Source organism: Carassius auratus, unplaced genomic scaffold (assembly GCF_003368295.1).
Source record: "Carassius auratus strain Wakin unplaced genomic scaffold, ASM336829v1 scaf_tig00215808, whole genome shotgun sequence".
NCBI lineage: Eukaryota > Metazoa > Chordata > Actinopteri > Cypriniformes > Cyprinidae > Carassius > Carassius auratus.
The window spans coordinates 384,999-400,248 of NW_020528251.1; the positions used below are offsets into that span (position 1 = coordinate 384,999).

The 15,250-nt window shown below is 38.1% G+C and overlaps 1 protein-coding gene across 1 annotated transcript in view; it reads right to left on the reverse strand.

Moving 5' to 3' along the window:
* Positions 1-650: 650 nt before the first annotated feature.
* Positions 651-15,250, reverse strand: part of LOC113095930 (ski oncogene-like) — a 32,972-nt gene continuing 18,372 nt past the window's right edge. Inside the window, exons 2-7 of the mRNA XM_026261276.1 lie at positions 4,829-4,942; positions 4,278-4,372; positions 3,886-4,139; positions 3,524-3,795; positions 2,759-2,989; positions 651-2,528 (exon numbers count right to left, since the gene is read on the reverse strand). Coding sequence (XP_026117061.1) covers positions 2,307-2,528; positions 2,759-2,989; positions 3,524-3,795; positions 3,886-4,139; positions 4,278-4,372; positions 4,829-4,942 — 1,188 coding nt within the window. The 3' untranslated portion in view covers positions 651-2,306. The remainder of the gene's footprint in view (positions 2,529-2,758; positions 2,990-3,523; positions 3,796-3,885; positions 4,140-4,277; positions 4,373-4,828; positions 4,943-15,250) is intronic.

The window sequence follows — 15,250 nt, forward strand, 5'->3', positions numbered from 1 at the left end:
TATATATATATATATATATATATATATATATATGTGTGTGTGTGTGTGTGTGTGTGTGTGTGTGTGTGTGTGTGTATTTGTGTGTTTTATATTACCTTGTGAACTAGGGTTTTGCGTACTATTCATGTAAAAAGAATTTATTATATTATTATATTTCTTTTCTTATGAACCAGTGTTAACTATTCTAATAAAGGCACCAATAAAAAAAAAATTTAAATGTTTTTTGATCTTATGAACTACGGTAAAAATCATTTATATGTGTTTACATTTTTTTAGGAATATATATTTTTTCTAAATGTCTTATGTTCAAGGTTTATCTGTTCTTATAAAAATGATTTATAAGTACAAAATACGAGTAAAATACAATTATATTTTGTGCTTTTTAAAATATAAATCTTTTATGAACCAGGGCTAATTGTTCTTATAAAAAATAATTTATACTTTTTTAAAATCTCGCCTTATGAAGGTTTAACTATTCTTACAAAACTATTTACAAAATTATTTTCTTAATTTTTTCTTGCATAAACAAAGTAGAACTTAAATAAAAAATAATAAAAAATGCTGCTGTCAAATCTAGGCTCTTCAGTTGCCTTAGATTTATACAATCCTAATTTTTATATGGCACAAAAATAATTAGAAAACACAAGAAGAATGGTTGGTTCTATTTAATGATGTTATTATACGTGAGGGAACATTACAACAAGTGATGAAAATGACCCACATCAAAAATCAAGACTATGACAAGATCCTGAACACAATGCATATCTTTAGTGTGACGCATGAAAACATAGAAAGGTTCAAACTGACATAGGCAAGCATATGGATCTCGTTACATAGAAGGGGAAGTAAAAATGTACCCAGAATAAATAGAGCGATGGAGAATTTAGCATATGTATTACTGCAGGTTTATTAAAGACAGGGGTAATGGAGATAAAAGATCATTACAAATCCTCTTTACAGTTTATCAGTCACATTTCTGATCTATCCACCACAAATTCAGAATGTGAAACTTTGCTTTGGTAATTATATAAAGTGATTTCCAAAGGGATTAAATTTATTCAGAAATATAATGATCTAAGATTTTTAGTTAATATTACATAAGGATTTTATACAGTAAATGCCCTCTAGATGAAAATATGATAGGAGAAATTCATTTTTGTGTTAAGTTATTTCATACATACAGTCTATTGGTTTGGAGCAAAAACATTTAGTGACGTGTAAAGCGAGCTATCATATTTACATAATTGTATTTATTTTTTATGTTTGAGTGGTATTCACATCTGTAACAAATGTATAAAAAAAAAACACAGAGGGCTTCAAATACACAATACAACTATCTTTTTAAAAAGTGCAATTATTTATTTATTTATTTTTTGGTAGAAAGTAAAAAAATATATATCCTTATTTTTTTTTATATAAGTAGAAATGTTATTTTCATCAACAGCATTTTTAACCTTAACTGAGCCCTAAAACCAGTGACTAAAAATGGATGTTTGTCACTAGAGCATAATTGTGATTCCGAGGGAAATAATAAAATCATTTCACCATCAAACAATAAGCATGGAGTGATCTATATCAGGTCCTGTGCTGTAATGTTCATCTGGACTGCAAAAACTGGTAATTAGTGAAGAATAATACTTGATATTGTAGTTCAGGACTGAGGGTAGGATTCAGCCCTTATTGATCATTACCAATACTATAGGGTTTTAAGTACATAGTAATTAAAAATACTAAGATAAAAAGCTCAATTGAATGTTTATAATAAAGCTTTGCAGCACCATAGCACTGTCGCTCATGCAAATGATTTCAACACAACAGTGGAAAAAAAGGTCAAATAAAAGCGAGCAGAATATTGTAATGACAACACTTGTGTACTATGTAGAACTCTGGCTTGTAACACTTTCTAGTTAACAGAGTATCAGCGGCACTAGCAGGTCGGTCACCAGCTACTGTCAATGTATTGTGAATAGAAAACATGTTCGTTTCCCAAATATTATTCAAGTATCTTTGCAAAAATTTTAAATAGCTTATAACAAAATATCCTTAGCTTAGCTTAAAGAAGCTAACTGAAGGAGAGTCAGTTACATGCGATGCCACCGTCTCTGAGCGTCCTCCTCTCGAGGAGCGACCCAACTTCTTTCCAGTTACTTGAGTTCATGATTTATGGTTACTGTTTCCATTTTGGTAAACATCCACTGTAAAATGCTTGTTTTTCATTACCATTCTCCTGTGCTCCAGTACTTTTTTTCGTCCTCAAATCAAAGTCTTCAACTGCAGCCATACACCGAACACAGAAGTCGAAATGTTTAAGATACATCTTCCTCTCTCATTTCTCTCTCCTCTCCCTCAGTCGGTTGTGTGTTGGTGATGGCGTGTCCCTCCGTCTCTGCTTTGTGTCCCAGCTGTTCCTGGAGCTCTTTGACGACCGTCTCCAGGTTCTTCCGGGCGTCCCGCTCCTTCAGCAGGTCCTCTCTTAACTGCTCGCGGTCCACTTCTGCTTGCTGGAGCTTTGTCTGCAGATCTTCAATCTGATAGAGTAAAAAAGAGATGCTGAAGTGGAGCATATTTTATGCACATCTTATTTGCTGTCATAATACGGTCCAAAATATAAGACCACTATTGAAAATGCTTCAACGCACCCTGCTCCCTAGACATTGAAAACAGTCATTAAAAACACTAACCGGCCGGGACACAGTGTAACTTCACCTTCTGTACTTGGCTGTGCTGAAACATACCAACAGGATGTGCCAAATCTCACCTGTGAGGAATACTTGGCCCGCAGACGTCCTGCCTCACAGCTCTTATCGCACACATGGAGCTGCCTCTCTCTGTCCAGCTCCCTCTTCAGCCTGCCACAGGACTCATTGGCGTCTCGCACCTTCTTCTCACTCTCCACACGGAGGCGCTCAATCTCCTTCCTCAGGCTCCGTTTTGCTTCGATGGCCTCCCTCAGCCTGCCCTTCTTAGTCACCCTGACAAACTCCAGCTCCTGTTAAAGATTCAAGGGGGTAAAACATGAATCTGACACCTTTAGGCAGTGTTACATATCTGCTTATCTGATCATGCAGAACAGTTTTATTTTAGCATTATTTATGTTCTATTGTGGTATTTATTTAGATTTTGAATTAGTTTTTATTTTTGTTTTACATTTTTATTTTTATTCAATAATTGGTATACTTCTTGTTACATGCTTTTAGCGTATTTATTTTTAACATTTGTATCTGGCTTTAGTTGATTAATTTCCAGTATTTCGGTTTCATCATCTTTTTTTTTGTATCAAACATTCATATTTTATTTTATTTCTACCTTATTTCGATTAGATTTTTTTTTGTCAGTTTTAGTTTGAGTTAAAAAATAACATTGGTGCAGAATATTCTAAATTCAAACTATTTAGAACTATTTTTAAAATATCATTTTGAATAATTGGAGTATTTAAATATTTAAAATATTTAAATATTTAAGATAAAAAAAATCTTCAAATTATATTTAGAATTGTCAGACTTTTGGACATCGCAGTAAGTACCTGCTGAAGGCTTCGTTTGGCTTGGAGTGCAGCGGCTAGCTTCTCCTCTTGCTTCACTCTCATGCGGATGATCTCCTTTAGGAATTTCTCTCTAGCCTCCTTAGAGCTAAGGTCACTGCAGAGTGTCTGCTTGAGGACTTCCAGCTCAGAGCAAGAGGCCGTCCCCAGTCTCAGCTTCTCATCATCCACCTCTGCAGTGCTGTAAGTGTTGAGGTTCATCTCCCCAATGCCATAGGTAAAGGGAGGGGACATCAAGGAACAGGGGGCAGGAACTAGAATCAGAGAATAATACACCAGTAAAAAAAAGTTGCCAGGTATTGCAAATGTTTTTCCATTAGCCGTTATGTTTTTTGACATCCTACCTTTGCTACAGTTGTCAAACTTGATTTCTGCGTCCGAGTCCTCGTTCTCCAGAGGACGCTGTCTGACTGCTGCAGAGGGCAGTGATTGTCTCTCTGCAGAGGACCACCTCTTTCTTGGCCTTGAGCTCTCGGTCTTGCCTGTGTTGTTGGTCTCAGTGGGCTGAGAGAAACGTTGCGGTGGCTGCTCATTATTTTTAAGTGTGGCAAGAGATACATTTGGGACTACCAGGCTGTCTTGTCCTTTAACAAGCGATCTGAATGTCAGGGGAAAATGAGATGGTAATTGACATGTATTGCATACTAGAGATGATGCTGACATTTCTTATGGTGAATCATTAATGTATTAATTCTACAATCACTTTAATGGTCAAATGGTAGTTCTTGTGGTGTACCTCTCATATGTGTGGCTAGGGGTCTCTCGCTCAGCAGGAGGAACTCTGGGAGACCAGGGCCTGAAGGCTGAAGGTCTCTGCTTGAACTTAAGATCCTAAAGAGAAAATAATAAGAGGAATACATTAGGGACGCAATATATAAAGTTAATCTTTAATAATAATAATCATTGAATCTTTATCTCAAATCCCAGAATAAACAGAAACTTTTTATATTGTATTTCATATTATATTATAATGTGGTGATGCCTAAATTGACTTGGTGCATTTAAAATTACTGATTTAATTTTTAGTGTGTGTTTTTTTAATGTATTCAGTATAGATTTTTTATATTAGTGCACCCCTAACTTCAATATCTATGTCCACATGATAAAATAAGCATAATAATGAACACTTATAACACTAATAAATTCACAATGCAGAGATTTAAAATAGCTCTAAATATATATAACTAAATAATAAAAAGTTATATATAAAAATGAAATCTGAAATCTTTAAAACCACAAAATATGAAAGAGGAGCAACAAAGAAAATAGTAAATCAATAAAACCAACCTTATTTGCAGATGCAGCCAGAGACTGTAGCCAATCAGCTTGCTTCCCTTTCTCCATTGATGGGGACATTGAGCGGTCATGTTTGGACTTTTTGGAGGGAATGGGACTGTATGCCTGTTAAATAAAAAGAATACAAAAAAGAAAACAGTCTGTGAGATGAAATAACACCCTGTGAAATCGAGACACTAGCACTGAGGTACAGCTTTGACCATGTAGGTGTCAAACCGACTTACAGTTCTCAGCAAATATCTGAGAGAAATCAGAGGTAAATTTAGCATCAGTACAAACAAAAACCAAACACTACAGGTATTCATGCAACTAAAACGTGTTCCTAAAAAAAAAAGAGAGACGACAGCGAGTGAATCCTCCCCTTTGCCCTCAGGTTTCAGCTTGTCGGATCCAGGATATGTTTATCTTCGCCGTACCAATGACCTGCCCAAACCTGTGCCTTTCTGACTCGAGTTCTGGAATTTAAAACACCCCCGTTACCAAAGCATCCTGACAGCTCCAGTTAGGTGAGGATAAAGTCAGGTAAAGGTGCAGATACAAAAGTAGTTCACAATGAATGAGAAACGTGGTGTTTTAAGATGAAAAACACCACATGGGTGAGAATTATACCTGGGTAAATAATGTCAGGCACTGCGGCTTTAACAGAAACAGTCTTTGAATATAGTGCGACACAGGGGGGAGATGTCAGGCTGGATATTGTCTTATACCTGCCACAGTGCCAGCAATCTTGTAGTACACATTATTTAGCATTCACTCTCTGTGCCAATCTTAAGTACCATAATACTAATAATAAGAACTCTAATAATAAAGCCTAACTGTTATCACAAAGTGCGTGGGTGCATGGTTTGTGATTGGAGCTCCTTCCTTCAATGCATATCTAACTGACACTCACGCAAACACACACTTGCCACCATGTCCAGCTTCAGCGCTGAGTTTACAATGGGTAACGTGGGCCTTGGAGCCGAGAAACACTTACTTTCTGAGAGTGAAGAATGGAGTAGCACGATCAATTCATGATCAAGAACTCTTCAGTCTAAGTGTAGCGCTGTGAGAGGAACCTCTTACCGATTCAATACACTTTCTGAATGATTAAATAGACACAGAATGACAGTGGATGTGTAATCTTCTAATGAAGAAAAAAGTATAAAATAAAATATATACACAAGAGGAAAAAAAAAAAATCAATAATTCTTTTCAATGCTAGAGAGCCATTTCAAACAGCATATCACAGGATACTGAGACCATCGCAACTGACGGACTCCCTCACTAAAACGCTAACGTTGTCTGCTGTTAAATAAAACCGTATTTACAAAGGAACACACACATAATCATAGCAGTTTTTCTGCAATAAATGGTATTCTAAAAAAACTCATTCTAATACTTTACTAAAGTATTATTGGTTATTTTAGAACATGGGGTAACAGCAATTGGGAAACACGTTAGAATAAGCATAGCCAAAAACAATAATTGACGAGTCTTTAATGGTCTTCTCTTTCAACATGACAAACCTCTAAAAATGATTCAGTGCATGACTGTACTGTGATTGTCCGCATTAATCAAGAACCAGTTCGCCAGTAATCATTTATTTATTTATTTTTTAAAGTCTGGGGGCCTGCCTTGCGCAAAGGGAAGCATTGTTTTTTCCCTCTTTAATAAATGAGGATGGGAAAATTCAAAACAAGTGTGATTCAAGTGTTGAGCAACCACTGCACACCCAACAAAAAAACATCTGTCTGTGTTTGTTCCTTCCGTGAGGTCTGAAGTTCCAGGAAGACCAGGGCATCCCAGACATAATAGTCTTTGACTGTGCACCCTACCAGACACCACAAGAGAGCCGTTGATACAACGTCTGCTGATCTGACTCGGCCCTTGCTCACAACCACATCAAACGCATGGCCTTGTGACACACATGCAGGGCAGACTGTATCAAACAGCTGGGCAAAACCACACAAACAAACAATGCATGCAGATTAGGACATGAACAACATCTGGACTCAAACCTACAGTCTTATAAACCTTAAAAGAAGCCCGTAGCCTTCTGGATTTATTATTCAATTTTGTATAATTCTAAAGAATTTCCAAAGCACTTCACATTAGACTACGGATAAAATATTATGCCTAATGCAAAATAAAATCTAACATACTTCATCTTCTGAATCAAGACAGAAAATGAAAAAAGAACTCACAAGGGCTCCATTACTGACGGAGTGAATGACTGAAAGAGTGAGTGAGTGAGTGAGGGCCACATTTCCTCTCTGTAGCTTGCTTTGGCTGATGGCCCTGTGGGAACCCGAAGCGTCTGGTTCCTGAATGTAAGTGGGTGGGTTCGAGGAGCAGGAACACAGAGGAAACACAAAGCTGCAGGAATGAATACTTGAAGGCCAAGTACGGCTTACTCTTAAAGTGGCCATTCAATCCTATGTCCTTTCAACTGCCTATTGTGCAAGATTTCTTTGAAGGCAAGTTATAAAGGAGTGCTTTACGGCAAACATGAGGCTGAACTTACAAAGATGAAATGTGCATGTTAGCACAGACAAATCAACTCATGAATAAAATCCTTTATTTTTATGCTAATGACAGATAAATAATAACCAGCATATATTAAAAGAATATCCTACGTTTTCTCAAATTAAAAATAAGACATTGAAATGAATCAGTTTAATGCTATTTAGAGATACACAAGAGGTTCTTTATTGTGGAACATATATTTTTTTAAATGTTCTTCACACACACACACACACACACACACACACACACAAAGAATAAGTCCCGAACAAATATTGTGTTTAACAGTTTGGAATGCATTGTTCCATCCAAGAGCCATGGGTGCATGATGTCATAAACTGGATTGGATAACATCTGACCACTTTTGCTTGATTTCGGAATGACTAATGAAGCAAATATTGACTTCCTCTTGCATGCGTTGCGATACACCATCCGTCGTGTTCAGGGGAGATGTTGCAATGCTCTAAATCTTTGTTGATATTACTTGGAAGCCAAACAAGTGGAATTACATCTGCTGTGAAAAAAAAATGGTCTGCTCTACTGAACTTATTCAAGCAACTAACATCCTCACAATAATGCGCTACGCCACCTGAAAGAACTGTAGTGGTGGTGGTGCACAGCAACCAGACACAACAAGTTTCCTATTACTGCTTTTCTTCCCTCCCATGGAAAACCTGCATGTAATCGCCAGATCTGTGTGTGCTTTGGCGCAGTCTGCCAAAGTCAAGGGCAACACTGGTGAAGCACACTTGGGTAGGAGCTTTATTGAGACGTGCTGGAGACCAAGGCTCTGATTAGGGGAGGCTTCTGGAAGATCATACAGGATGATAGTGTCTATAGAGTATGTGAGATGGAGAGAGGATAAGGTAATGCCAGCTGTCCTCATGCAAGTGCAAGTGCTTTGTAGGGTCTCACAATTTACATTAAGCTTGGCTTTCACCAGGTTTCAGTGCCAAAAAAAAGGAATTTCTTTTTTGCCCTCATGTTTCCTTTCTAGTCACTCATCTTCCAGAAGCCTTTCCAGAACTCAGATATGGAGCCTTAGGGAAAACCAATCTTGATTGGATTGTGTTAATAGCCTTTGGACTGGAGTTTTGCTGCTGTCTGAGCTGAAGATGGAACAGACTTTTGAGGTAAAGATGGAGCGTAACGCATAATCCCGCTCTGAGAGTGATGGAGGAATCCATCTGCTTCAATATGCCATATTCCAGCAGGCACATAAAGGTATGGTCTCATCGACGCTTAATAAGCACTCTACTAAGTAGTCCACCATCAGACTGTATCCCCAAAATAAACATAAATTTAACAAAAAAAATGGTATATAACACACACACACACACAAAAAAAAATAGATTAAGTTTGGCATTAGTTATAGGCTACAAATTGTGACACTGTTCACGTGATTCCTTTCTACAGTTGGTCAGATGTTGTGGTTCTACTGATGGACAAGATGCTTTTTGGATCATTCTCAAATCTTTTGAGAGAACAATAGATCGAATGTGAAGTATGAACCAACCTGGTTTTATTAAATCCAACTTTATAAATTGTACTGATAATATAATTTGTAATGAAATGCTTGCATTAAATCAGAAAAATATTTTGTCACTAGTGGTTTCAGACTTTTAGTCCCAACTGTGTATTATAGTTTTAGGATATCTTGAGACAAACTTCTCAAAGTGTTTGTGTTTGGTGTGTGTGTGTGTGTGTGTGTGTGTATGTGTGTGTGTGTGTGTGTGTGTGTGTGGGGGGGGGGGGTAACATTTGCTGTGCTGGTCGTGCCTCAATTTTAATCTGTGTGCTTTACTTCTAATGCTAATGCACAAGCAGTTAAGTGCAGAGGGACGATTAAAGTTTCACTGAATCGCCTCTTCACCATACCAACATGAGGTCTCAAAATAAAGAGGGTCATAATATCACATGTCAGGTAGAGGAGCTTCAAGGCAGCCACAAGCCACTGAACCAACACTAAGTGAAAGAGTGATATTCCCGCCCTTTCTATCAGCCGTTTCTAGCTGTCTAAATGTGCAGTGTGGAATGGCTGGCCGGGTTTGGCTCTTGTGCCTGAGCGATTGACTTAGCAGATGGGGCTTTAGTTCCTCCAGTGAGAGTGTGGACGTCTGTTTGCAGCTGTGTGTTTCACTGAAGAGCCCCTCCTGTCTCTGCTAACAGCTACCCAAATCTCTTGCCTATTGTAATGAAATCAGAAACTACAGCAAAAATGTTGATAGCGAGGGCAGATTAAGATGAGGACACCGTCAGAGCTGGCACACATACTACCGTTCAAAAGTTTGGGTTCAATAAGATTTTCTTTCAAGAAATAATACACTTAATCAGCATGTATGCAGTGAAACATTAAACCAGCTTGGAGTCCAGCTTGCAACATTGTTATGTTTCATTTTCTCCCATCTCTTAGATTTCCTATCATTATCCACCTTCTCTGTCTAGACAAAATTATGACCCCAAAAAAATTCTGATAAATGTTTAAAAGGACCCACACTAAAGAAATATTCACCACATATATGGAATGCAACCAATGTATTATTTTTGCACTCACTTGTACATAATGCTCCAGCCGGCGATCAATCAGTCATAACAGTTAAACAGGGCAGGACACACAGGATATGTATTTTGTCAGGGAGCTACTTCGGTCTGTCAGACACTGAATACTCAATCACTCCCTCCCTCCAGCAACACCTAACCCTCACACACTCAGGCACTCCAGAATGCTTCTAGAAGAACGCTCCAAAACTCATACTTCGATGTGTACCGAGGACTAATCGCAATAACTGTGACTCCTCCACCAAATAAGGTGCATTGCTGTTTTTTTTTTGGAAGGGTGATACGGGAGTGAATGCCAAGGGGAGGTCAGGAGGTGTCAGGGTACAGAGAGGCTGCAGAAGTTGTAAAAGCTCCCGCTGGGAAGCGGCAGGGTGAAGTTAGGGTCAGTGCTTAGGATCTCAACGATGTCACAGCACCTTCACTGTGTCTGCCCTGGGATAGGGGAGGGGTGGTGTACTGTTCATTGGCTCAAGAGAGGTTATAAATCCATCTGAAATTTACTGCTTCCAACCACCCTTCGGCATTCTCAACCCGACGCCATCTCCACGCTGATGATCAACAACACAGATATGTTGTAAAGATGGTGCAGACATTCTCTGCGCAACTCCAAGCGCTAGCACAATAGTGTGCAACCATTTAGGACAAAGACCATCACTTGACCTTCCACAAAGTTTCCATTTAAGGCTACAGCTAATCACTACGAGTGGACCTAGAGTAATGAAAAACATGGCAGTTTTCTGTGAAATGCTCTTAGGACCCGTGCATTTGCGAGAAAAGCAGAAATGGGGAGTGGGCCCTGCAATTAATGTTTGATATACAGCCAAGGCTGGAAATGGATTTGTTTTAGTTTGTTCTGCTTTTTACAGTCACTTTGAAAGCCCAATGTTCTCCCAGCATTTGTACAAACAAATATAAGTGCGGCAGAATGGAGTTGGAAGTGCTAATGGATGTCATAGAATGACAGGAAATGTAAGAGACAAGAGTAGAAAAACAGAGGTTTGTATGGTAGAAGGAAAAATATAAAAATTTTGGGGGCAAAAAGAGCTAACCGCTGAGTAAAAGTGCCCAGACCTTCGTAATTGAGCGATTTTCCAAAGTACAAGACATACAAGGTTGAAATTCTGTGTCATTACAGCATTGTGTAAAACATCTGTACATGGAAACCTTGCATTTTGGAAAAATCCCTTTTCCATTTTTCCATGAAGTAGTTTCTACATCCACATGGAACACATTCAGCAGAGCTTAATAAAGCAGATGATTACATAAAGACATTAAAAGGGAAACAGAGAAGCTCATTCTTCCATAAAGCAGTAAAGACGGACCCTTACTCTTTTAGGACAGGAAACGTAATGGTGGAAAAAAACAATGCATCCTTCAAATAAAAGCTGGAATGGTGTCTGGTTTCAGTCAGTTTTTGTTTTGAATGTCTTGTCAAAAGTGACAGATTTGATGCATGACACCTTCAATAAAACAAAAAGTTTTGAATGCATGGAAAAAATGTAAATTCGGTCATCATTCACTCACATGACTTACTTTCTTCAGAAGAACACAAAAGAAGATATTTTGGTAACCAAACCAAACCATTTTTTAAAAATATATGTCTATATATATATATCTTCTTATACATTCCACAGAAGCAAGTCATAGATGTTTGGAACGATAGTGAGTAAATGATGACAGAATTTTCATTTTTGTGTTAAGTATCCTTTTAACTTGAAACACCTGTCAGATAGTGAATGTGATGCATACCATGTTGGCTTGGAGATGGTTTAACTGGTGGGGGGGGGCATCAGCATATTAAATTGGAGACCAGAATCCAAAACACAACCTAACCTACATTATTCTGCTTATTTGATGTGCTGTCTACTCTGTAACCCTGAAATATGCTGTAAATGTATTTTTCCTGGACCATTTCCATTTTATAGCGCTCCTCTGAATCTGAAAGGGCCAATGTTTTTCTCCATAGCAACTGCATAACATTTTGAGATCAGCTCTGACTCCACTCTAGGGCGTTCAAAGATCAGACCCTTTCCTAGCCCTGCTTCTGCGGCTAACATTAGCCAGGCAGTCTTAGGGACACTTCTTAAAAGCACCCCCACACCTGACATACATTAAACACGTAATTTTGCTAGTGTTCCGCTCCCATAAAACCTTTGAAGTACCTTAATTTGAACCGAAATGTGGCTGGTTTACAAATAATTTGTAAATGAGAGAGAATGAAGATATAGGCCAGTATGTTATATAAATGTCTCCTAAGTCTGCTGTGTGTATGTTCCGGTGTTTTAAGGACACACTGCTCTATGTGTTAATTTCATCAGTCTGATCTGGTCAGAAGGATTAGGGTCCGGTGCTCCTGTTCTGAGCCTTGGCTGCCTCAAAAAAGAGCCTAGTGTTAGCATGTAATCTCCCAGCTTTCCCAGCACCAATCCATACTGCCCATGTGGTCTGTCCACTAACAGCTGAGGGGCATTTGTCTGTCTGTGTCTGTTCATATGTTTGTACTGCATTCTATACCTTATAAGACCATATGCTACAACATTTATGATGTATGTGCATTGATATATATATTTTTTTAATTAAATGACAAAATTACAAATAAGACACTAAAACCAGTCATTTTAAATGTTAATTGTAAAAGCGAATTTAGGTCTCACAAACATACATTTGACAGTATTCTTAAATGATTAATGTTCAATAAAGGGTGTTGATGGTGAAGATAATTTAAATGTAATAATATGGGAAAGTAGCATGCACAATTATCCAATATCCAATAGCAAACTTTAACAATTAGTTAAAAAAAGAAAATAAATACTCTAATATTGGTAGATAATTGATATGGTAGCAATTGTTTGAGTTTTCTGTATTTAAAGCAATTCATTTAAAGTAAGCTTTTTTTTAAATGTCATAATTTAACTCTCAAAATTTAAGCTTTAATTTTTAACGTAAATTAACGATATATCAGTATTATAAAAATGTACCTTTATTGATTATTGACTGATTTTTTTAATTGAGCCCTGGTAAATACTAGTAATTTTATTACATTAATATGTAATTGTAGTAATATGTGTATCTTATAAAGATCAATCAAATAAGCTGGATACTATATACTATATAATAAGGTTACATTTGTTAAACTTAATTTATAGGCTATTTATAAATTAAGACATGCCATAAAAATAGTTCATTGTTAGTTCACGATACTAAATGTAATAACAAATGTCAGCCAATTGAATTTTCTAGCAAAGTGTTAACGTTAATTCTTAAAAAGACTGGAAGATTCCTTTTAAAAATGCTAGTGTGTGCTGTGTTACTGTATAAGGCCATGGTGAATTAGCAGCCAGTAAACACACACACAAACACACACACACACGTATACCCACACAGCGAGCCTGAGAGAACGAGAGTACAGGGTGAACAGACACCAGTAAGGCAGGGAGGAGAGGCTCTGCTCAGGAACTCAATAATAACTTTCAGCAGTCTAGCCAGAAGGCTGGAGGCCCAGACTGCGGCTGTTCTATCCTCTAGCACTCCCCCCTCCGCAGCCCTGGGCTCCTCCCTCTGCCCTGGCCTGTGTCTGCTCCACAGGACTAATGCATTTTGCAGACAGCCTAGAGACTTAAAGAGACATAAACCGCATTTTCCCTCTTTGAATCACTGCTGTTAATGTAACCACAAACTCAGAACAGAGATCATTATTTCCAGCCATTTATTCGAAATCTCCCGCTCTTGCTCTCATTCTTATTACTCTTTTCCTCTCTTGGAACGTTAGGAGACCTCGAAATGACATGAAAGATAGGGAGAGGCGGCCTGAAATATGTTAAGAGCCTCTCAATAAATCTCGGGCCAAATCCTCGACCCGCACCACCCTCCACCCTAAAAAGGTGTCTTTGATGTGCAACTCACCAGCCTGGAGAAGATCTTGTCAAGTGCAATCAGAGGTCCTGGCATCAAATACATTTGATGTCATTATTATGATAATTATAAGGGGCAAATCCAATAGGCATGTTCAGACAGCGCTGGAACAGAGCAGATCCAGCTGTTGGGAGTTGGGATGTACACTTCTGCCCGTAAATCAACAGAGATTACATTACTGCTGTCTGCCGGGCAGGGAATAATGATGGATCTGAATGCTAAATGCATCAGTCTGAGAGACAAAAGCTGCGTGCGGGACTCATAGTGAAGTGGGAAGTGGCGTCTGTCTCCAGCAGACCCACTTTCAGGAAACGCTGGCGCTGTAAATATGGGAAATTTAGTTTTCCCATTTTCAGGGACTGAGATAGAATGGCTTACAGTAAAGGGACTATTTGTTTACTCACCTAATCTGTAGGACGTTTTTCTTCTGAGGAACACACATTTTTTAAATGTGTTTTTGGTCAATACTGTGAAAGTCCCCATTGACTTTCATTGCATGGACTGCAACAATTGAAAACTTTATCAAAATATTATTTATCATATTATATTATTTATCCAAATATGATTGATATATTATATATTTTCTTATGTGGTCTCCAGAAGAAAGTAAGTCATACAGGTTTAGAACGACACAAGGGTGAGTAAATGTTAGAATTTTCTTTGTTGTGTGAATTATCCTTTTAAAAAAAGGCCCTCGAACCAAGGTCTCACCTGCTCAGAGTAAGTGTCTAAGGATTTGAGCAGATTTAACCGCAAATGTCTAATACAGTGTCTACCATCTGAGCTGTGAGACAGCACGGAGCCAGGCACCCTAGTGAAGTAGAGCAGAATACCACAGCCAGGAAATAATTAAAAATTCAATGGGCTTGAGTGACACAGAAACCCTCAAGGGCGTGCCTGCCAAACACAGTTTTTAGTCTTCCACTGTCAGCATTTTTCGCCCTCCAAAGAGGATGCTGAAACAAGTGGGGGCCATAAAGAGAATGGAAACTCAACCACGCTGAGAAACACTAGATGGAAATGAGACAGGAAACAAAAACAAGGCCAAGAAGTTGAAAGAAGGTCATTGTGCTTCTGACTGAAGTTATTAATGAAAAAAAAACACAGGATCAAATTTGTCTTTTAACACCTTCTCAGTTTGATTCAGTCCCTCTCTGTTAACTGATATTTACGAGAGGGCATTGTTACTTGAGCTGCTGAAGGTGTTGGTTCAGCCTCTCTAGAGGGTATAATTTCTAAAGGAATCCGGACTTGATCAGACCTGAAAAGCCCAATGAGCAAAGCACACAAGATAGGATTGTACAACGGCAGAATACCAAGACAGGAATTTAGGAAGCGTTCATATATTCCAAAATCATTTTTTCTTGTTTCATGACCTTTTGAACTGAAATTAGAAACATAATATACACTGATCTGAATGCTATTTTGACTTGAGAC